At 36.7% G+C, this 25,249-nt stretch overlaps 2 protein-coding genes across 2 annotated transcripts in view; both read left to right on the plus strand.

Annotated features, from left to right (window-relative positions):
- The first annotated feature begins 904 nt into the window (after positions 1–904).
- Positions 905–25,249, plus strand: part of LOC127849021 (uncharacterized) — a 330,113-nt gene continuing 305,768 nt past the window's right edge. Inside the window, exon 1 of the mRNA XM_052381744.1 lies at positions 905–1,148. The gene's annotated coding sequence lies outside the window, so the exon portion shown is untranslated. The remainder of the gene's footprint in view (positions 1,149–25,249) is intronic.
- Positions 10,163–18,871, plus strand: LOC127849019 (uncharacterized). Its single transcript, XM_052381743.1, has 3 exons — positions 10,163–10,681; positions 15,231–16,956; positions 18,604–18,871. The coding sequence occupies exons 1-3, from the start codon at positions 10,306–10,308 to the stop codon at positions 18,869–18,871; spliced, it is 2,370 nt and encodes a 789-aa protein (XP_052237703.1). The 5' UTR covers positions 10,163–10,305.

The raw sequence follows: 25,249 nt of genomic DNA on the forward strand, positions 1-25,249 counted from the left end.
CAACAAACAGACAGGGCAAAAACAATATGTCCCCAGTAAAGACTGGGGGACATACAAAGAAAAATTGAATAAGCATTTACATGATAAGCCCTCTCTGATAGTAGTAACTGGATTGTATGTCTCTACGGAGATTAAAATGTCAATGCGTATAATAAATCTTGTTAGCAAATTGGGAATGTGTAATTCATTCGCATTCTTAGAATAATTAAAAACATAACCGTTTTTATTATGCATGAAAGATTCTAAGTCTAGTAAGTTTAAACATTGATTTAAGATATAAATGGTTGGGCTGTTATGTCTAAATATATTAAGTCTAATCAATATTATTATTTGAAACTTTTAACAGTGTGATGCCTTGAAATTGTGTTATTTAATCTTAAACTCCGAACAAAAATGTACTAAACTGATAGATTGAAAAGTTTTCAGCACAATAGCACAGTGTATAAACCAATTGTATCATATCCGGATGTTCCGATGTGATTGCCATGGCGTAACGGCAATATTAACATACCGCTGTTTATTTTGATACAAATCAATAGATTAATACTGCAAACAAGTAAGTAAACTATGCACATAAAGATGTCGTAGAGAATAAAGTTTCCCTTGAGAACGTATAAATCCGCTTCGAAGAAGTTGTTGTTTATTAAAACATTGAAAATCACCATAGAAAACTGGAAAACATATGTTCCTCTATGCCAAAATATCCTGTTTGTCATTTTTTTGTATGTTATATATTGCAATTGAAGTCAAATAACTGTTATGATACATATAATCTATCGGCATTTTGAATATACTAAAACACTAACAGCATGCCTGAGAAATCGTATTAAAATCTGAATATTAATAACTGTTTGAAGACCATCATAATGACAAACAAGGAAAATAATTTACCTTTCTAGCAACGTACGTATGCCAAATATTCATTTCGCCATGGCAATCACATCGCAACATCCGGGTATGATACAATTGGTTTATACACTGTGAATAGGAGAGAAAACATATTGAATTGTCTACCTTTGATAGTTAATACTTCCGCATTGCAAAATGAACAAATGTTAACAGGTCATCTCTATTAAAATTAGTTTTAAATGCATATTATCAAAATTTATATAGATTTGGAGATATAGTGTTGTTAAGGGTTAATCCAAGTAAGTTGTTAGTAGCTTAGGTATAGGATGTAAATGTGATTTAATTACATTTTCATCGGTCGACTTAAATTTATGCACTTTCGTTTAGTAAACCTCCATTTTCTTATTAGAAATGTATACATTTCAATATCATTAGACTTTAAGAATATATAAATTACAGAGAACTTAATTACACGTATCAATGGTATTATATATTTAGTTAATATATAATATCTATTTCTTTTTACAGACAAATACATAATTGTGAAGAAAAATGTCAGATTACAAGGACATCATTCGCAAGCCGGAAACCCTCAACTGGTTTAAAGCGGCCATGGGTATGAATATCACACGTCACTGCCTGCTTGACATTGTAAAACAGGCTTCTCGGGAATTGTATGACACTATTCGTAAAGAGATCAATAGAAAACACGGTATCCTGGAGCACGTTGTCTGCAGTCAGTGCCACACTCCACATGTGCTGCCGTGCGATACCGATAATAAATGCTGCCATTATAAATATGGTAGTTGCACATTTCATGATATTCATAAGTCTCAACGTTGCCGCGCTTATTTATGCAATGAAATGTGTAAGGAAATTGTATACCATCACCGATTTCGCAACCGTACAAAACCAAAAAGTTTTCGAGGCCCTACTTGGGATAACACAGATGCGCGTAAATGGTGCGCCGACCCGTGGCAGATTGCAAAATGCTATCTCTCAAAAGACGGATACAAGGATGTTAATAAAGCAGACGATACCGATTTTAATGGCATAGTAAATGTACTTTTAAATTGTGAATTCTTTCAAATGTATTTCAAGGACGACCTGACGCAAAAGGAGAATGTCTGCACCAAGGTACTATTACTGCAGAATGTCTAGTAATCAATGTGTGGCAATCATTACAACTGCAATTAAAAAATATTTATGTAAATATATTATGCATTTGTAAATTATAAATACATTTTCAGTTAACACGCAAGGGTGTCATAAAAATCAACCCCTCTCTTTGGACCAAATCCCCGCTCACCCAACTACTAAGCCCAAGTCCCATGGATTTTTATAATTGTTTAAGCCAATATTATGTGATGCTCTTGACAAGAAAATACAATTTAAAAAAAACAAACTCAACCACCCACTTGCAACATGACCATTACCATAAATCAGAAAAAACGCACTTTTTGACAGTTTAACTTCTGTAAAAAAATTTTTATATATAATCAAGTACAATTAAGTGTAAATGGTGCTTTATTGATGTATTTAGCCGCGTTAAGTTACTTTATTTACCCTTAACCTGCTATGTATGATGGTACTTTAACTTTTAACAATTTTGATTTAGTTTACCTGTACACTGTACAGTGCAGTTGCATTTTTTTAGAAAATCTTGAGTTTTGTTTTAATGGGCCATGTGACATTGCAGAAGCTTAGTTACATAGGACATGGCAATAAATAAAGGCATCATCTATTAACAATATCAAGAAATCTAATGGCTATTGACGGCCCATTTCAATGTACAACTTTGCGCGACCTGTAAATGGGGTTCCTTATGGAAGAGACAGCTATTCTCCAAATCTAATTGATTTTAACTGGTCAATATCTGGCACAAGGTAAGTCCATAAATGGAATAGAAGTCACTTTCCCTTTATGTAAGTCAAATCTATGCAATATATATTATTGAACATTTATTTTAAACAAATTTATTACTTCAATAAAAATGAATGACTTTATTATATGACAAATACACTCAAGTATGGTAAAGAAATGTTAACTACATTTACGGAATTAACATAGAATTCGATAGTAACATCGAAGAACTACAATTCGTACAATACTTTAGCAGAATATAAGCAGTTGAACGAGTATTTAGCTCCACTGGCCAAAGGCCAGCAGGGCTTATGTTATGGTCCTGCGTCCGTCCTGCGTGCGTGCGTGCGTCCGTGCGTTAATTTTTCATTTAAACATCTTCTCCTTAAATAACTGGTCCAATTCTGATGAAATTTCTCAGGAATGTTCCTGGGGTGAACCTCTTTCAAATTTGTTCAAAATATGCCCCAAGGGTCAAATTTGACCCTTCCCCGGGGGTCACAAAATTGAAAATTTGCTTATATAAGGCCTTTATGGAGAAAACTTTCAAAATCTTTTCGTCCATAACCATTGGGCACAGGGCTACAAAATTTGGTATGTAGAGACATCTAATAGTTCTCTTCCAAATTTTTTCAAATTATGTCCCTGGGGTTAAATTTGACCCTGCCTCGGGGATCACAAAGTTGAACATATGCTTATATAGGGTCTATTTTGTGAAAACTTTACCAAACTACTCGTCCATAACCATTGGGCCTAGAGCTACCAAATTTGGAATGTAGTGGCATCTTATAGTCTTCTACCAAGTTTGTTCAAATTATGCCCCTGGGGTCAAGTTTGACCCTGCCCCGAGGGTCACAAAATTGAACATATGCTTATATAAGGCCTTTTTTTGTGAAAACTTAAAGTCTTCTTGTCCATTACCGTATGGCATAGGGCTACCAAATTTGATACTATCAACTTTCCAATAGAGAATCACATACCAAAAAAGGTTAAATATTTTCATTAGAATTTTGTCCATTTGGCTTTTGTGTATATATGACAAGATGTAGAAATAAATGATATTATATCATTTTTCTGTATTATTATTTTGCCTCAGTACACTTCTGATTTTTTGCAAAACTGACCAATGAAAGTACAACAATGAATAATATCATTTGATCACAAAAACTATAAAATAAACAGTTTATAACGCTGTCATTTAACCATTTTTCTGATTAAAAAAGGTTTCATTGAAAATAAATAAATATTACCTATAATAAAATGATGTACACAAAAGCACTCACTATTGCCAATAAAGGATCAATGTTTACAGCATTATCTCCCCTGTCAGATCAACAGTTGAAGCATCTTTTCACAAATGTGTAAAATTGTACATTTATCCAAGGGACACACTATGCAACAATTGTTTTTGATTAGATTATAATTTTTCATGAAATACACGATAGTGACCCACTATTGGTGTGACCCCCTATTGGAGAGTTGACTGTATGTAGTGACATGTAATAGTTCTCTTCTAAGTTTGTTCAAATTATGCCCCTGGGGTCAAATTTGAAACTGCCCCGGGGGTCACAAAACTGAATATATGCTTATAAAGTGCTTATTTTGTGAAAACTTTAAAAATCATTTTTCCATATCCATTGGGCCTAGGGCTACCAAATTGGTATGTAGTGACATCTTATAGTCCTCTACCAAGTTTGTTCAAATTTTTTGACCCTGGGGTAAAGTTTGACCCTGCCCCGAGGGTCACAAAATTGAACATATGCTTATATAAGGCCTATTGTGGGAAAACTTAAAAAAAATCTCTTGTCCATAACCGTATGGCATAGGGCTACCAAATTTGGTATGTAGTGACATGTAATAGTTCTCTTCTTAGTTTGTTCAAATTATGCCCCTGGAATCAAATATAAAACTGCCACGGGGTCACAAAATTGAATATATGCTTATAACGGGCTTATTTTGTGAAAACTTTACAAATCTGCTTGTCCATAACCATTGGGCCTATGGCTACCAAATTTGATATGAAGTGACATCTTATAGTCCTCTACCAAGTTTGTTCAAATTATGCCTCTGGGGTCAAATTTGACCCTGCCCTGGGGGTCACAAAATTGAACATACGCTTATATAGGGTCTATTTTGTGAGAAGTTTTAAAGTCTTCTTGTCCATAAACATTGGGCTTAGGGCTACCAAATTTGGTATGTAGTGACATCTTATAAATCTCTACCAAGTTTGTTCAAATTATGCCCTTGGGAATAACTTTGACCCTGCCCCGGGGGGTCATAAAATAATTGAACATATGCTTATATAATGCATATTTTGTGAAAACTTCAAAAATCCTTTGTCCATAACCATCCGGCTTAGGGCTATCAAGTTTGGTATGTAGTGACATCTAAAAGTCCTCTACCAAATTTGTTCAAATTTTATCCCTGGGATCAAATTTGACCCTGCCCCTGGGGTCACAAAATTGAACATATGCTTATAGAATGCCTATTTTGTGAAAACTTAAAAAAACATCTTGTCCATAACCATTAGACCTAGGGCTACACAGTTTGGTATGTAATGACATTGTATAGTCCTCTACTTAGTTTGTTCAAATTATGTCCCAGGGATCAAATATAGTGCCTGTTTTGTGAAAACTTAAAAAAATTCTTGTCCTTAACCAGAAGGCATAGGGCTACCAAATTTGGTATGTAGTGACATCGAATAGTTCTCTACAAAGTTTGTTCAAATTATGCCCCTTGGGTAAAATTTGACCCTGCCCGGGGGTCACAAAATTGAACATACGCTTATATGGGGCCTATTTTGTGAAAACTTTAAAAATCTACTTGTCCATAACCATTCGGCCTACGGCTACTAAATTTGGTATGTAGTGACGTCTAATAAACCTCTACCAAATTTGTTCAAATAATGCCTCTGGAGTCAACTTTGACCCTGCCCTGGGGGGTCACAAAATTGAACTAGAAATGGCGCGGCAGAGGCCGACGCGTATCCCCACGCCGCATGTTTGACCCAGGGGCGCCCCAGGGTTGGTAATGGGGCCATGCATAGTTGAGATTGACCGTATTGTCATAAGAGAAGTTCAGTATCAATAAGAAGTGAATCGGTGTAGAAATGAAGAAGTTAAGTATAATACAATTTAGGGTGGGTGTGGCCTATGTGGGCGGGGCACCCCAGGGTTGGTAATGGGGCTATGCATAGTTGAGATTGACCGTATTGTTATAAGAATAGTTCAGTATCAATTAGAAGTGAATCGGTGTAGAAATGAAGAAATTATAGTAAAAGGCAATTTTTTATGGGTGTGGCCTATTTGGGCGGGGCGCCCCAGGTTTGGTAATTGGGCCATGCAAAGTTGAGATTGACCGTATTGTCATAAGAGAAGTTCAGTATCAATTCGAAGTGAATCGGTATAGAAATGAAGAAGTTATAGTAAAAGGCAATTTTGGGTGGGTGTGGCCTATGTGGGTTGGGCGCCTCAGGGTTGGTAATGGGGCCATGCATAGTTGAGATTGACCGTATTGTCATGCATAGTTGAGATTGACCGTATTGTCATAAGAGAATTGCAGTATCAATTTGAAGTGAATCGGTGTAGAAATGAAGAAATTATAGTAAAAGGCAATTTTGGGTGGGTGTGGTCTATGTGGGCGGGGCGCCCCAGGGTTGGTAATGGGGCCATGCATAGTTGAGATTTACCATATTGTCATAAGAGAGGTTCAGTATCAATTTGAAGTAACTCGGTGCAGAAATAAAGAAGTAAATGTAAAATAACATAAAAAATGAGTGAAAATCTCTGACCCGGCCCCCGCCCCAAACCCCATAACTTTTGACCCAGATCAAAATTCCAAATAGTGAAGGGTCGCACATATGCTCATAGCTACCATGTGTGTAAGTTTCAAGGTTTTAGTGCTTATAGTGTAGGAGGAGATAGTGGCCAAGACGGACTGACAGACAGACGGACAGACGGACGGCATAGATAACCACAATATCCCCACGCTTTTCAAAAAGCGTGGGGATAATACACGCTTATAAAACGCCTATTTTGTGAAATCTTAAAAAAAATTCTTGTCGAAAACCATTCGGACTATGGCTTCCAAATTTGGTATGCAGTAACATCTTATAGTCCTCTATCAAGTTTGTTCAAATTATGCCCTTTGAGTCAAATTTGACCCTGACGCGCGGGTCACAAAAGTGAACATCAAATACACTTATATCTTGCTTATTTTGTGAAAACTTTAAAAATATTCTCGTCCTTAACTCTAGGACCTAGGGCTACCACATTTTGTATGTAGTGAGATATAGTAGTCCTATATATAGTTCCCTCAAATTATGCCCCTGGGGTTAAATTTGACCCAGCCCAGGGGGCTACAAAAGTGTACATGTGCTTAAATAAGGCCTATATTTAAGTATTTGCACATGCAGAGAATATTTGTTTTCGCCTTTTTTTCAGCAGCGGAGATATACAGGGCCATCATGGCCCTCTTGTTTTATGATACTAATGTTATGTCTGAATGAGTCAAAGAATTTATGATAAGTTTAAATCGACGTTCTCTACCATGTTATGAATACTCGTTTGTACATGATTAAGTTTTACAAAATATAAAAGGATGTATACACCAATGTTAACAAAGACATGCATCCACTCACACAATGCAAACAACAATATAACAAGCTTACATTTCAGGCTAGAGATGTGGGTCGTGAAGTACGGCATGCGCCCGCAATGTCCATGAACAGCCAGGATAGGGACAGAGCCATCGACACCCTAGAAGCGCTGTTGCAGAGCCTGTACACATGTAACCACCAGGTGACGGCGAAGACTGCAGTTGACAAGTTAAAAACAGGTATGACGCATGGGTACCGTACATTTCTCTGTCTCTTTCTCTCTCCCTTCTCTATATATCTTGCTGTCTGTCTGTCCTGTCTGTCTGGTCTGTCTGTCTGTCTGTCTTCTGTCTGTCTGTCTGTCTGTCCGTCCGGCTGTATGTCTGTATGTCTGGTCTGTCTGACTGTCTCTCTCCGCTCTCTCTCTCGCGCGAGCGCTCGTCTCTCAGTCTCTCGCGCTCCGAGAGCGACGCGCGCGCAGAGCGCGAGAGGAGCGCGCGAGCGAGCGAGCGCAAGAGAGCAGGCGCGCGAGAGCAGGCGCGCAGCGGAGGCGAGGAGGAAAGAGAGAGAAGAAGCGAGAGCCCAAGAGAGACAAGCGAGAGAGAGAGAGGAGAGAGAGAAGCGGAAGCGAGAGCGAGCGAGAGAGAGAGAGAGAGCGAGAGAGCGAGAGAGCGAGAGAGAGAGAGCAGCGAGAGCGAGAGAGAGAGCAGAGAGCGAGAGAGAGAGAAGAGCGAGAGAGAGAGAGAGCGAGAGAGAGAGAGCGAGAGAGAAGGGAGAAGGAAGAGAGAGCGACGAGAGAGAGAAGGAGAGAGGAGAGAGGTCGGAGAGAGAGAAAGAGGAGAGAGAGAGAGAGAGAGAGAAAGAGAGAGAGAGACGATACAGAGTAAGCGCTGAGAAGCGAGATATAGAGAGCGACGACACAACCATCCAGACGGAAATCCAATCACAGGTCAGCCAGACCAACTAATCAAATCCGAACAGATCACAAGCCCTCCCCCTCTCATCTCTTATCTCCTTTCTCTCTCTATCTCTCTCATACTAAACTCTCTCTCTCTCTCTCTCGTCTCTCTCTCTCTCTCTCTCTCGGCCTCTGTTTCCCCTTTATCTCTCTCTGTCTCTCTCCCTAACATGTCAGCCACACTTGTTCTAATCAAAGCTCTGCTTATTTTGAAAATAATTCAAGCCCGTTGAGATATATTGAGGCTGCCTTGGGATGGGGAAGTTTTCCTTGTATGGATATAGTGAAGTTTACTTCCTCGATGTCACATTTAAATTAAATCTTTATGAAACTTCGTCTGAACATTTGTCCTTATGATCTCTCAGTCGAATTTGAAAATGGGTCATGTGAGGTAAAAAACCTATTCTTTGAAACCATGAGTCACAGATTCCTCTAATATTTGTATTAAGCATTATAAATTGGTCCTGTTCAAAGTTTTCGAACATATTGCCCCTAAGATCAAAACCGACCACACCCCTGTGGTCACATGATCTATATAGACCAATTTTATTTTTTTGGCCAAAATTACAGCCTCTTACCAATTGCAAAAAGTGAAAAAAGGCTGTTTTCCAATGGTACAAAGTAACATTGTTTCCCAAATATCTTACCAAAATTTCCACCAAAATATGCCAAACTTTTACAATAAACACAAAAGTTAGTTTATTGAGTTTATTATACAGCAATTTAATTCCCTAGCACTTAGTAATATGAATTTTAGAAAGCATTTGAACATGCACTAATGAACAATTTGTAAACTGTTATTTATAATCATACTAAAAAGGTTTAATTTTTCCCAATTTCCTGGTCTATCGCGCCTTTTTCCCAATCAAAAAGGCACAGTCTGTACAATATAAAGCGAAGAAAAATCACTGATATAGACGTATACATATGGTTAAATATGTGTTAAAATCTCTATGAAAAAAATAAGACAGTGAGTTGTAAAGTTTGGCATGTAAAATCAAATAGTGGTCGGTCCTCTACTACATCATTGGAATCAAACTGGTCTCTATAACGCTCAAAATCAACGAAAATTTTGTAAAGTATTTTGTAAAATAAAGTTAACACCTAAACAATCGGTGTTCCTTATAGCAATAGCCACAATTTCAATGCCAGATGTGGTATGATTACATAGATTTTTGTAGATACAAATGCTCGTTTTTATTTATTTGTGACCACAATAAATTCCATGTTAATTTCCTGCGAATATATCTATTGATACGACACACAAACGCTAAAATGGTACCATGTTAAAACCATAATAAAAACGCAGCATTTTGTATCCACAAACATCTATTTTACCAGACAACATCTGGCGTTGAAATTTCGACAATGGCCATAAGGAACAATGATTTTTAATTGTTGAGCTTTATTTTACGAAATATTGTACGAAATTTTCGTTAATTTTGAGTAGAAAAGTAACTTTAAAATTCTTGTTCAAATTATGCCACTGTTTGAAACTGACCATGCCCCATTGCACAGTTTACCGATCATAAACATCTTTGTCGCCGTAGTGTAATGGATATGGTGTCCGCCTAGCGACCGGGAGGTCACGGGTTTGATCCCCACCTTGGGAGCGTTCTTTAGATCTCCTCCAAGGACACCAAGTACTGGTTCCATGCCCAGGAAACGGACTCGAGAGCGTTTATATAAGCCCTAGGCTTTCGATGCAATCGAGCTAAAATAAATAGGTTTAAACTAAACATCTTTGACCTCTTGTTTTAAAATGTATAGCAGTTTATGTAGGTTAACATGTGTATCTATGTAAATTATATACTGGCTTTAAAAATTATTTGCAAAACGGCAAAACATGTTTAAAAGTGATGCAGCATTTGATAATCAATTATATAATTACTGCTCACTTTCTATTTCACAGCTGAAGAGTGGAACGCTAGCAATAACTACTGAAGATGTTACAACCACCTTTGAGCTCTTGAAAGAAAATTTGATTGCAAAAATTAAAGAGGCTCTTGAAAAAGAAAAGGATAAACTTGTAAATGAAATGGTCGATGCTTTTAATGAAAAGCTAAGTAAAGTTCTTGAAACAATACAAAGGAAAGAAGACGACGTACTTAAAACGGTAGACGGAAAAAGAGATGATGTACTTGAAACGATAGACGGGAAAAAATATGATGTACTTGAAACGATAGACGGGAAAAGAGATGATGTACTTGAAACTATAGACGGGAAAATATATGATGTTATTGAAACGATAGACGGGAGAAGAGATGATGTACTTGAAACTATAGACGGGAAAATATATGATGTACTTGAAACGATAGACGGAAAAAGAGATGATGTACTTGAAACAATACGAAGGCAAAAACATGAAGTGCTGAATAATAAAGACAATGCCACAATGAACAGAACATTAATCGGTAGGTACTATGTATGTTCATGAACAATTACATTTGAGTAATTAAAATATATTAACACATTCTTCTTTTGTTCCAGCGCGTAGAAAAATGCGTTATCTATTCAGACGTTAACATAGTCGATGGAAATAACCAGAAACACTTCTATCTACCATGTTGTTGTCGCACTTTTATTCTATTTCTTTATGCAAAGATGAATTTAAAGTTAGTGACCATGGGAATGTTCATATCTCCAGTCATCAACCTGTGGCATGTTTTTCCCATTAGAGGTGTATTGGTACGCGCCAGTAACAGACTAACACATTATTAAATTCTAAGCACCTCTTCTTAACCAAAGTTTTCAATGATTTAAACGTCGCGACTGAATTATGATGTTTAGTAAATATGTTCTATCCTTACAATTCCAAAACACTTTATGCAAATGGTCTATTCCTTGAGATAAAAGATGCAGTTTATACGACAAAGAAATAACTCATACGTAATTTAATGCTCCTATCAATAAGTAACATATCTATACAGATGTTTTATTAATTTAATGCGTGAACGATGTTCTCCTCGCATTTATGATCATTGAACGTCAGTGCTGGAGTTCATTATAGAAAAGAAATATAAAATCGAATTATTCTCACCGATTGAATTGGAGGCCAGTTATCCGTACACTGTTATTTCAACTTTAACTAACTTAATCCATCTAAAAACACACCAACACGTATTCATGCATATTGAATTCAAATTCATACGCACTCGAACTTCAGTATGAAAGCAAGTCAACTGAATAATGTGGTCGTGACTCCATGACATTATCGAACAGGGGATACTGCATTTTCTGAATTTAAACAAAAGACTACACTGATTTAAGAAATGTTCAGCGTTTCTGTACCTTTTACAAATAAAAATGACTAAGTTGATGTGAAAAATAAGAGGACTTTTGGATCGGGCATTACGCATAAATGAAAGCGGATTTAGGTTAGAAACATGCTAAGCAATTATAATAAGCTAACCTTAGAGTAAATTTATTTAAAAATACAATAACAGTCGAAACTGACCTAACGGTCACCTGAAAATAACGGTCACCTGCAGGCAACGATCAGTCTGGATTCCCCCTGACGAAAATCACTCTTTATTAAACTTGAAACAACGGTCACTTGTCCATTACGGCCAACGGCCACTATATTCCACTCCGAAAGTCATATTTGAACTGAAAACAACGGTCACGCGTAAGTCGTTAAGAGTCGCGAAAATTAAAAACACAGCACATCATTTGTCCGTCTATTTTGCGGGTAAAGCATCTGATAGCTGTAATTGCCTTTGATATTATAAAAGCGGCCCACTGTGAGTAAACAAATAATAGGGTGTTGAGAAGGTTTGTTTTTATGCCCACGGTAGGGTGGCATATAGCAGCTGTACTGTCCGTCAGTCTGTGCGTCCGTCCGAAATCTTTAACATTGCCCATAACTTTTGCAATTTTGAAGATAGCAACTTCATACTTGGCATGCATGTGTATTTCATGGAGCTGCACATTTTTGAGTGGTGAAAGGTCAAGGTCATCCTTCAAGGTCAAAGGTCAAATATATGGCTTTAAAGCGACGCAGTAGGGGGCATTGTGTTTCTGACAAACACATCTCTTGTTCTAGATAGAATTGTCATATTTTGAATTTCGGTTAAGGTGAACTTGCAATTTCTCGATGTAGCTTTTTTCCACCTTAGTTATTCAATTGAAACTATGCACATGTGTTCGGGGTCATTGTGTGAGGTTAAACATGTGGTTAATTAAATTAAAGTAGATTAAAGCAACATTTCCATATAACTGTTTCTACTACATGTATTCATTTGAATAGACTGTGTTCGTGGTCATTGTGGGAGAAAAAGTCCGACTTGCAATTTAGCAGAATTATTCCCCTTTTATACTATAATTATGGTAAATTATTTTTTGCAACAACTCCATTTCTTTATATTAATTATAGATATTGAAAAATGGCATGTTTGTTCTGTATCCTTATGAACATTCTCTAATCAAGGCATTTAATTCTACGTGTAACTCGTACCAGCATTTCAGCATGATAATGTCCCTATTTTAAGCTCAGTGTGCTCATGGTGAGCTTTTGTGATCGCCTTTAGTCCGTCGTCTGTTGTGCGTCGTCAACATTGGCCATGTTTAAACTCCAGAGGCCACATTTATTTTCCGATCTTCCTAAAACTTGGTCAGAAGATATGTCGCAATGATATCTTGGACGAGGTCGAAAATGGTTTCGGTTGGTTGAATAACATGGCCCCCATGGGTTAGGTCATGTTTCTTCATATGGCTATAGTAAAACCGTATTAACACTTCGTGATATTCGTGAAACTTAGTCAGAACATTTGTTCTAATTATATCTTTGATTAGTTAGAAAATATTTCCGGTCTGTTGAAAAACATGGCCATAAGGATGCGGGACATTTTTCTTTATGTGGCTATATTAAAATCTTGTTAACACTCACAATGCCACACTGATTGTCCAATCTTCAGGAAACTTTGCCAGAAAATTTATTCTAGTGATATCTTGGATGCCTTCGAAAATGGTTCTGGTCTGTTGAAAAACATCGTATTTTTTCTTATATGGCTATTGTCAAGCCTTGTTAACAGTCTTAAGGTCACATTTATTGTCCAATATTAATGAAACGTAGCCGGAACATTTGTTCTAATGATATCTTGGACGAGTAACGGTTACGGTCTGCTGAAAAACATGGCCGCCATGGGACGGGGCATTTTTCCTAATATGGCTATAGTAAAACTTTGTTAACTTTGTTAACTCCATAGAAGTCACATTTATATTCTAATCTTAATGAAACTTGGTCCGAACATTTTTTTTATAATAGCTTGGCTGAGTTAAAAAATTGTTACGGCTCGTATCAAAATATGGCCGCCAGGAGTCGGGGCATTTTTTCTTATATGGCTATTGTAAAACGGTGGTAACTCTCAAGTTGATATTCTGGCCAAGTTTGAAAATGGTTTTAAAACATCTCAAAAGTTGCTGAAAGCAGTTCAGTTCCCTGAAGTCTCAGGTGAGCAAGCGACCTTGGGCCTCAGGTCCTCTTGTTAACTTAATGACTTAGGTTAAGGTTTGTGTGCAAGTTGAAAGCAAAGTTTAAGTTTACATGCAACAAGTATATATACATATCTCAGTGAATACATAAAACATCATACATGTCTTCATGATCATCATGCTCGGTCTCAAACCAAGGCCAATAACTCTGACCTGCATCGGGTTGCATGTGGGACCAAAAGGGTCAAGGTCATTGTTGTTAAAAATTATAACAATATTTTTTGCTAAATAACTTTAGCTTGAATGTAGCTATTGTGCTGAAATTGTGTATGTTGGTTACAGGAGTATTTTGCATATTGGGCCAGTGAGGTCAATATCAGTGATAATAAAATAACAAACGAATTCCCCGTCAAATACGTCAGCATATATGAGGGTATTGTTCTTCAATTTGTTTGTAGGTAGTTTTCATTCAGGCCTAGAGTAGGATTGCTGTTGTAGCTAGTTGGGTCATTGTCAGTTTTACTAACAAAAAGAAAAAATGGTGTTCGTTACCTTGATTTTGTATGAAAGTATTGAGTCGTAATGTTTGTACTCTATGCGTAGGAAGTTCACATTTAAATGTTTACATATACAGCTTTAATTGACATGTAATTTATAACTACTACAGATATTCAACATCAATTATGTCTTAATGACCAATATATATCAGAAACGAACATTGTACTATCAAGGCGAAAGAAAAGTCGAATGCGTTGTCTTTAACAGCTCTTATTAGCTAGAATTTGAAAGTTGATTTATGTAAATAACTTAAACGTTGATATCTTGTCTTTAATCCGTGCCTCATCCAATCGTCGTCATAACTGTAATCATGATAAAATAGCACACGATTAAAGCAGCAAAAACAACAGCATTACCTGTCATGTGTATGTCTTTATTATCATATGTTACTTGTTTCTTATGTTTACTGATGTATGTTAACATATTAACTTTGTTAATTTATACCTGTCATTAAATGTTTATTAAAACTTGTATATTTGTACGAACAAGCATGTTTTGCAACGGAAAATACCGAGGGTAATCTATTATGTTGCAATCGTGTTATAAATACATGAGTGAACAATCTTAAAACGAAATAAGTACCGGTATATCGTAATGTTTTTAATTTAGAGAAATGTGTGATTTTTTTGTAGCGCATTCTGTTGAATGTTTCTATTTTGTGTTTATTTATCTAAAATGTGTAGGTTAAACGTGATTGAACAATATCTAGTATATCTAGGAATGCTATGCTATGATATGTCTGAAAAAGAATATAATCATGTAAAAGTATTGAAGTTAATTATTCTTCACAATTTTGCTGAGAACGACCATATGCTGCAACTAAAAAGAATCATCATATCATCATCTTTATCATTTTCCTAATCGTTGTCATAGTCATCACCATCCACATCATCATTTTTCCACTGTAAACAATAAAAGCAACACTTAGTAGGTTTCTCAAATAGTTTTAAATCACAACAATTTAATTTTCAGAAATCCAAACGTGGTTAATCGAACATTACCGGGAAAGGTGTGTTGTGCCGGTGTCGATGCTGGATCCTGACATAGATGTACCTTTAGAACGGATCTATGTTCCCCCGTCGATCCATGAACTTAAGAGAGGCCGGAAAGACAGACATGGCGGGGGTGAGATGGACACGACTTCACGGGCGGGACCAGATGTGAGTTGCTACAGAGAGCTGCTGCATCGTGATGGGAATCCGGTGAATACCATTTATATCCAAGGCGATCCAGGTTGCGGAAAAACGACGTTTTCAACAAAGCTAGTTCTAGATTGGTGTGAAGCCCATTCTAAAAATGGTGCAAGCACTTTGGAAACGTTCACGGGAACAGCCACTTCCACAGGTAAAACGTCAAACCCAACATATTTCAGCGATCTTGACACTTTGCGAGAGTACAAATTTCTGTTTTTTGTGTCATTACGTGATTACAGCGGATCAAAGTGTAACGTCAGTCAGATGGTGAAGGATGCCATAAAAAGCAACCAACTAGTTTGGGATAACTCTGTCTGGGAACATAAATGTATTGTTCTGACAGACGCTGCAGACGAATGGTACCACCCCGAAATAGCCTCTCCTCCGCCGAGGGACTATGCTTGTAAATGCGGTAAAGACCTAAGTATGCCGCAGTATTTACAGCGAAAAAACATAACCAACTTTATCACTGCACGCCCATGGAAACTTGCCAACTTAATCATGAGCGATACTTTAACGCGTTTGTTCGAAATTTCCGGCGTTACAAACTACAAAACCTTGGCGGAAAATGTCATTACTGTTTTAGCTGAGAAGGACGGTATTTCTAGAAATGATCAACAATGCAAATGCATTGATTTCATTGAAATAATAAAGGCTCAAAGCTTGGGCAATCTCATCACAGTACCAGCTGTTTGTGTGCAGTTAGTTCATCAGTTTTACGTTGGACGTTTAGTGGAAGGTTCACTGTGTTCTGTATACATGAATATGCTTGATATGCACATAGCCAAGGGGTTGCAAAAACTTCAAATTGAAAATTTTGACACTGAAGAAATGTGTGTTAATGAAATAAAACAAATCATTGGAACTGAATCAACGGAGTTTCTGCGAGATAATAGGTCGCTGGTTTACTCTGCGAGTGCGCTTGCGTTTAAAACACTAACAGACACTAGTAAAGAATCGTCGCTAGTCTTTGCGGAAAACACTATCACTAATCACATGACAAAAACTAAACTTGATTACTTACTTCAGACAGGAATTATCACAAAGAAAAAATCGTTGGCGCTTAGCTCGCGAAAGAATGTTCCATACATGTTCTTACACAAAACAATTCAGGAGTTTCTAGCTTCGTTGTATATTGCAATGAATCAGTCGGACATTGAAAACATCCTGAGCACCATACAATCGGTGTATTGTGATTATAAGTCTATTCTGGACATTGGTCAGTTATTTATTTTCACGTGTGGAATGTGTGCCCCAGCAGCGGAAAGAATATCAAAGCACATCACGGATGTCATAACATGCGACTTGGAAAGCAAGCTGACTTCTATTTCAGACCTGGACATATTCTTATTTCTTTACCCAGAGAGAGCAGCACAAAACATTATAGTGGATGGCTTTATTGAAGGGCTGGCAAATAAGCAGTCGTGCTTACAACTGACGATCAGTCATATAGACTTTAGGTTCATCAGTTTAATTCGGAAGAAATACCTATATGCTTTAAATACGTTAATAGATATGAACATATCAAACATCATTAGCATTCAAGTTCACTCATCTCATCAAGAATCACAACATCGTTTACAGGAAATCATTTCGAAATCTAGAGAAACACTGTCGTATCTGTATCTGCAGCTTTATGACACGGGTCAATTAGATCTACAGGGTGTAAAACTCAAGTACTTATCATGTAGGTACAAAACCGATATAAGTAATTTAGACTGCACCTTTATGCGTGCGTGTGAGATAGTTTTTACACGATTATCAGAGGACCGCATTTTACAATCGATGTCTGTCACAGGTAAAAGCATTAGAAGTCTAGTTCTTGCTTTTGCAACTTCAACGGGCCTCTGTGCAGCTCTTCCAAACCTGACAAGTCTACACACGCTTAATTTATTTTCTACAGGTCTTGCGGTTTCACAGCTGTCCCACCTTCCTGAATCGATCAGAAAGGTAGTTTATCAATGCATTCGTGTTTCCACTCAAGATATAAAGTCAATGGTGGAATGGTCAAAGTCACGGGACGCGTGTGTGTGTTGCGAATTGTCGTTGTGTTTCATATCTGACAATGAGACAGATATTTGTCACTGGATAAAGCAGCAGGACGGCATTTACATTACGCAATGCAAATTCGAACAAGAATATGGCTGTCTCGGTAAAATCTCTATTTCCTGGAGCACCATTCTATCAAAGTGACAATAATCAAACAGGTTTTCACAGGTTCAATATGAAAATAACTGGAGAGCTATAATACTAAGGACGTTACAAAATTGACAAGTGACATTCGATTCATCATTCGAAATTGATATAATTATACAGATTTATATACGCAACAAATTGAACAATTTGGATTTGTTCATTTCTTTAGTGTTCTTTAAATTTTGTGCTGACGCCATATTCGCTAATATAAATTATTGAATGATTCTCGCTAGATTTAACAAATGCAAAAACTGTAAACAACACCCTTTAATGTAAAATAATGAGCTTTTACCATACTGTGTAATTATTATCATGAATTTATACAACTTCATGACGTATATACTTATCGAAACACGGGTGAAGAATTTATTGTTAACGAATTCGTGTTTTGGTCTTGGGTAGTTTTTCTCTCACGGATTAATTCTTGTTACTCGTCCTTCTAGAGTTGTATACGCAACTTAACTACGTCACAACAATTATTGTCCATATATACTGTTTTCCAGTGTTTAAGTAACCTACCCAATATAGTGTGTTGTTTTTATGCAGTATATGTAGTTTATATTCATTATAAACTTCCCTTTATTTGTTTATCTGATTATATATGTAATCATGTGTCGTATATGAATAAATTGAACGCACTACACTCTTGCATGCACTTCTTACTATAAAATGTTTACATAGAATTGTCTCAGAAACGGCATATTCTATCAGAGCACGGAGCGTATATTGTCATCTAGAGTTCGTGTGTGAGGTTAAAACTTGTTATATGTCAAAAGTTGTATTTGCACGTGCTCACACTTAAAAGAGATATTAGATGGTACTACTCCCGTGCATACATGCACCCAACAGCTGTTCTATGCCTCTGTACATAAACACAATCTTGGGAGAAAAGACCTGCAACTGTGAAACCGACCGCCCACCAGTGGTCATAATGAAGTGCCTTCCCTCTCTCCCAGACAGGTTGACCAGGGCGTGATTTCAAACCACGTTCAGGCGCAGGGGTGCCCGGCTACAGGCTCCACAGAAGTTCTGCTCGCAGTCAAGGCAGCGCTGGTTGGCGTCCTTTTTCTCTTCGCACATCTGGGGGTGGAAAACCTGGATGTATGTGAAACACTTGTCAATGGGAAACACAGACGTATGGGTAACACTATGGTATGGGTTATGGGGGAATACGGGCGTATGGGTATTGTGGAGAGGGAAACACTGGCGTATGGGACGCACTGACGTATGGGAAACACTGGCGTTTAGGAAACACTGGTCTTTTTGGAAACACGGACGTATGGGAAATACTAGTCTTGCGTATGGGTTCTGACGATAACCGTTGATATAATGTGCTTTTTATGGTATTGAAACTATTTAAGAGTAGTTGTACCGTTTCCGACTGTAATTAAAAAAGATCCTTATTATATGGTTATAAGAAACCACTTTAATAAGATTGTATTCAAAAGTAGTAGCATGAATGAATATCTCGATAATTATATTACCAATAAATATGCACTAGGCAATATAGGGGTCGCGTTTTATGAAAACTGGACTTGATGCATGTGCGTCAAGTGTCTTGCCAGATAAGATTGTGCAGCCCACACAGGCTAATTAGTGACGACACCTTTCGTCTAAGCTTAATTTTCTTTAAAAAGTGACTTCCTTATAACGAAAGATTCCATAAAAGCGGAAAGCGTCGTCCCTGATTATCCATGCGGACTGCACATGCATTAAGCTCAGTTTCCCCAGAACGGCTCATATTATAACGAATCACAAACTGTGTGAGAACTGCTCTTTTACATAAATTGTGTATGCATGTATATTGTTTGATTTAACCACTCGCATTTTGAAATCGCATAATCTATCACACAATGAACTTCAAGCAGCAAATTTTAAACACGGTTACATTTATACGCATCAGAAACATCCCAATCGTTGTTTATGGTCTGTCGATAAACAAAAATGCATAACAAATACTTCTTTATAAAAAAAACTTAGCGGCCCTTAGCTCATTTTCACCTCGCACGGCACGGGACTGTCTGGGGCCGCCAGGGCGCGCTCGATTGTCTGTTCCACCTTGATGTTCTGGTTCACGTTGAATTTGCACAGGCCGCCTTCCTGTTCCGAAAGTTCCAAGCCACACAATAAGCACGGGAAGGTCTGATTTGCTCGCGCCTAAGCACGTACTCATCGAGGCACGTGAAACACATGGTATCCAGGAACGGAAGAAGCTTCGGCTTGTGGAAGGTTCCGCAACAAAGTGGACATCGTTCCATGGTCGCGACGGAAGGATAAGCTTATAGCCTGTGAAATATGTGCGGGCGGTTTAAACACTGTTGAATATATAACACGAACACGTTAGGCGCATGTTCTTATTTAGTGCACACATTACAAAACAACGACATAACCATGTATTCAAACGTCTATGTTATGGAAATTGTGTGAGAAATCTCGACTGACGTCACATGCATACATATGTCCATCAATAGTGTAGTAATATCGGAATAATACTGTATTTAAACTACACCCTTTTTCAAACTAAACTGACTTGGTCAAGGTAATTACTTAAGAAAACGGTTTACTTGTAGCAATTTGTCATTTGCAGTTAAATACCTGAATTGACTAACAGCATTTATAATATTACACGATATGTATTTCATGTTTGCTTTATATTGAATACCGGTAGATTAAACGTGCACAGTGAACTCTGTTCCATTACTCTACTGTTTATTAGTTTCGATCACTTAACACCGTTTGTATGGACTGTTTCAGGTCTCTTTAAAAAAAAATCCAGTGTAAATGGAATGAGTCCTTGATAAGCCTATAGCTAATTTCGGACAACGATTTACGCTCATGCATTAAGCACCGTTTTCCCAGAGCGCGGCTAAGGATGTGTTATTCAGCGTTAAGTAGAACTGTAACTTATGTTATAACTGAAGACATAATCACATATGTTAACAATAAATAATGCAATACATTCGATTATGTTTCCTCTAATATGGGAACAACTCATCAAGTTTGTTATGTTGTTGATGAGTTTAACATGGACATGTGCATTTGTTTAAAATTATTTCTAATGAAACAAATGTGTGCATTTCGAAGTTTATCAGATCCTGCCGCGCCTATGAATGCATTATGTGAGAAATTCGCAACTATTTATTACAGAATATAAGTATATAAATAGTGGAAAACTAAATAAGTTTGAATCTGTCACCATGTTTGCAGACAAAAATGTTTTTCTCTCAATAAGATTTAATCATAAAATTCAATGTGTGCATTAGTAGTACTCAATGTCATTTCATGGAGGCAATCATGATCGGAAGGATGTGTTTGTGAAACACAAATCCCCCCATGTATTTGACCTTTGACCTTGAATGATGACCTTGACCTTTCACTACCTAAAATGTGCAGCTCCATGAGATACACATGCATGCCAAATATCAAGTTGCTATCGTCAATATTGCAAAAGTTATGGCCAATGTTAAAGTTTGACGCAAACAAAGCAACAAACAAACAGACAGTGCAAAAAACATTATGTCCCCCAGTTTAGACTGGGAGACATAAAAAAGGCCAATAATTCCAAAAAATAGTGACAAGAGGTCTGGTTCTTGAACTCTACAATTTTTGTCAATAACCTCTATAAATGTACAGTTTTATCAAAGTTATGTTAATACTACAGGAATAATGCTCCGCTAAGATAATTGGTTAAAGGGCAAATAACTCTGTAAATCCTGAAGTGACAATAATGGCCCTTCTACTCTGCACCGGTATTATTACCAGTACATGAAGAATTGAATCCATTGAATATTGCAGTACCCTAGTCATAATCAACACAAGAAAGGCAACAAGATACGGGACAGACTAACGAACACAAGGGAAGATGCGAGCATGGACAAAGCAAATACTGAATGCTTCCATTAAAGGGGCATAATTTGGGGTACATAAAAACAATTTATTTATCCAAAACATGTGAACTATCTGGAATTTCAAGATTAATTTTTTTTATACAATACTTTAAATTCTGTTATAGAACACGAAACAATACTAGTAACTCAAAAAATAATGAATGTCATAGTACAAAGTATCTCTTGTTTGATATAAATCCCTTAACCCATTTATGCCTTGCGTCTAGAAAAAAGGCCTTGGCAAACAGCGTAGACCCAGATGAGACGCCATATGATGCAGCGTCTCATCAGGGTCTATGCTGTTCCCGTCTGTAGATCTGCCATAGTCATTAGCACTTTTCTATGGAATTCCATAGAAAATATTATGGAATTCTACGGAAATCGATGGAAATCCATGGAATTTGATGGAATTCCATCCACTTGCCAATTTTCCATCTGAAGCTGTTATGGAATTCCACGGAATCTTGACTAAAATTCCATGCATTTCCACGGAATGTATGGAAAACACCATGGAAAGTTGGACTTAGCCATTTTTTTTTAACGGAAATCGTTATGGAAAATAACTTGTACATTTTCTTGGATGGAAATCAATGGAAAATAACTTAGAAAATTTTCGCTGGTTGTCTGAAATGTATTTGTAGTTTAATACATGTATGCATTTATTTGCATAATGTATTTTGTATTTAAAAGAAAATGCAATAAAGATAATTAGGGTATAAATTTGTTCTAGAAATTGGAACAGTTCTGGAACTGTTCCATATTTGTGTTCTAAAACGTATGTTCTGGAATTGTTCCAAAACAGTTTTTTTAGAATAAATCCAGAACATTTGTGGAAAATGGCTTAGGACTGAAACTGTTCCAATAATTTCAAGAATCTTTTTAGAACATTTCAAGGACAAAATATGGTTAAAAATTTCTAAAAATGTTTTAAAATGTAGTTCTAGAACACATCTAGAACGCTTTAAGAACCAGTAAGTTCTACAAAAGTTCTTATGGGGAATAAGAACACATATAGAACACCTTACACTTACAAATAGCCAAATAGACTTCATAGTAGCGACAGCAGCAGCAGCAGTAGTAGTAGTAGTTGTAGTAGCTGTATTAGTAGTAGTAGTTGTTGTTGTTGTAGTAGGTGTTGTTGTTGTAGTAATTGATGTAGTAGCAGTAGTGTTTTTTATATCAGTAGAGGTTGTGGTGGTAGTAGTAGTAGTAGAAGTAGTAGCATTAACAGTTTCTGTAGCAATAGTAGTAGCAATAGAAGTAGCAGTAGTAGCAGTTGTTGCTGTAGTAGCAGTTGTTGCTGCTGCTGTTGCTGCTGTTGTTGTTGCTGCTGCTGTTGTTGCTGCTGTTGCTGCTGTTATTGTTGCTGTTGTTGTTGTTGGTGGTGTTGTTGATGCTGAAGTAATTAAAGTAGTAGTTCTGCAGAAGTAGGAGTAGTTGTTACTTTCAAAGCAATTTCTACAAGTTTAAATTCCTTAACCCTGTCCAAGTGGTATACACACTGTTTTTTTCTCAATATCAAACTCAGCCAGTCCAGGTTGTCAAATAACAATCTATCTGATAAGCCAAGCATGTGTTGTACATCAGATGTTGGGTATGTTTGCTGCAATCTATTGGTTATAAGATATAACAGCCTTTTCTAATTGGCTGAATTCAAATACAGAAAGTTTACCTGTTAGATTGAAACATGAAAAATGGTGGACAATGTACTGGTTTAACTTGTTAATATAAAGTTAAAGACATTTAACAAACAGGAGAGTCATTAGTTTTTCCATTAAAAACACTTTCTTAAAATACTTATGTATTTATATCATTTGGAAAGTGACATGAAATATTGCTAAAGAGTGATGCATACCGTATTTGAGCAGTCTGTCTAGGAATAGAACAACAACTGAAGGTTTGTGATTTTTATTATTTCTAAATATTCCTTTAAATTTAATCTTCTTATGACATTATTGTAGACCTTTTTATGTGATATTTGAGGTTTTAGTATGGCAAATATTAGTTTAAAAGCAGCTGTCACCCAAATGTTCACTTAGTGGAGTTTGCAGGTTGAAAAAGGAAGTAATAAGACCTATGTGGAGAAATTAATAACGTTGAATGTAGTATCGGAATTTTATCATGCAAGGTTATGGAACTGCAGGCTAAGGAAGTTTTTTACAGTGCATGTTGAGCACTCAATGCTCATTAATGGTGTTAATGTTTATTATTATCCCCCGCCATAGGCGGAGGGATATTATTTTGGCGTTGTCTGTTCGTCCTTCCATCCTTCCGTCTGTCAGTCTTTCCATCCGTCCGTAGTCATATCTTGGAAGTGCTTTGGCAGATTCACTGAAACTTGGTATGAGTATGTATATTGATAAGAGGATGATGCATGCCAAATGGCATTGTACACCATTAGTTAATAACAGAGTTATGGCCCTTTGTATCTTGAAAAAATGCTTTTTGTGTGTCCAAGGCCATCTCCTGGAAGTGCTTTGGCGGATTTCATTGAAGTCTGGTTCGAGTATATATATGGATAAGAGGATGATGCACGCCAAATGGAATAGTACACCATCTGTTAAAAACGGGGTTATGGCCCTTTGTATCTTTAAAAAATGCTTGTTTGAGTGTCAAATATAATACTTATGTGTCCAGAAGCATGTTGGCGGGGGATATCAATTCAACGTATTTGCTTGTAAATAAAAAATTAAACCAATGGAATTGTTTTTTAGGTATCTGAGTGTGCATTTTCATACCAATAGAATAACACATCATTCTAATTATAGCAATAATAAATTTGTACTCATCATACCAACAAATTAAGTTATGCTTAGTGCTTTGCGATGTATTCACTTCGTTTTTAGTTCTCTTTCTAAAGACCATTTAACAACTTTATATTTAAAACAATTCATGAATTATGTTCCCTATACATTGTCATTATGTGCTTTAATTACCATTGACCAGTTGATGGAAGATACTGCAGAGTTTGGCAGGGAAATAATCCAACAGCAAAGCGGCTCTTTAAGCGCATTTACCTAGAGGACTTACAGGGCCACAAATTCATGGTAAGTATTGTCATGCCCTGGGCTAGATAAATTATTTAATGTTAACCACCTGAAAGTATTTTGTCTTTTTGGAATTCAATATATTAGTCTAAGTCATTTACACTTTTCTGGATCCTGGGATAACTTTAAAAGTTCTAAGTATTTTTTCATGAAACTTGAAACATGAACAGATGACAATAAGGACATTTTGCACGTCATTTCATGTTGTTTATAATGCAAGAATTCTGGTTGCTATGGCAACAAATATATTTAACAAACTTAAAATAGTGAAGTTTAACAGGTAGGGGACCATATTGCTTTGCAATCTCTTGTTATAGTTTGAATGTAAATAACTCCTTGCTTTAGACATTTTTATGATTTTTTATTCTGTAGAGCACATGTGAGCAGTATACAATGTACCTCATACCAAAAAGGACCCGGAGGCAGTGACTGGTGTTCAATATTCTCAGAAGAAAAGGAAAATGGCAGTGAAAGACTTGGACAAACATTTTTAGCCTCTGTGTTAAGCCTGGCAGTCTGTGGCTGGTGACATGTTTTATTTTGGTTACTTCTTGTATAAAAAAGACCAGTTATTTATTTTGTGAATTGTATTTTGTGTTTGTTTTTTGTCTTAATTTATTTGTTTGTTTTTTTTAATTTAGGAATTTGAAACTTGGATAATTGAATTA

The sequence above is a fragment of the Dreissena polymorpha genome, chromosome 10 (assembly GCF_020536995.1).
Source record: "Dreissena polymorpha isolate Duluth1 chromosome 10, UMN_Dpol_1.0, whole genome shotgun sequence".
In the NCBI taxonomy this organism is placed as follows: Eukaryota; Metazoa; Mollusca; class Bivalvia; order Myida; family Dreissenidae; genus Dreissena; species Dreissena polymorpha.

What these genes read in the sequence shown, in the direction of transcription:
- LOC127849019 (XM_052381743.1), top strand. Translation starts at nt 10,306, where the DNA reads ATGGTCGATGCTTTTAATGAAAAGCTAAGTAAAGTTCTTGAAACAATA. An exon ending in AATGAACAGAACATTAATCG is followed by an intron (nt 10,682 to 15,230) that starts GTAGGTACTATG and finishes TTTAATTTTCAG; the next exon opens with AAATCCAAACGTGGTTAATC. An exon ending in TACCTATATGCTTTAAATAC is followed by an intron (nt 16,957 to 18,603) that starts GTTAATAGATAT and finishes CCTCTCTCCCAG; the next exon opens with ACAGGTTGACCAGGGCGTGA.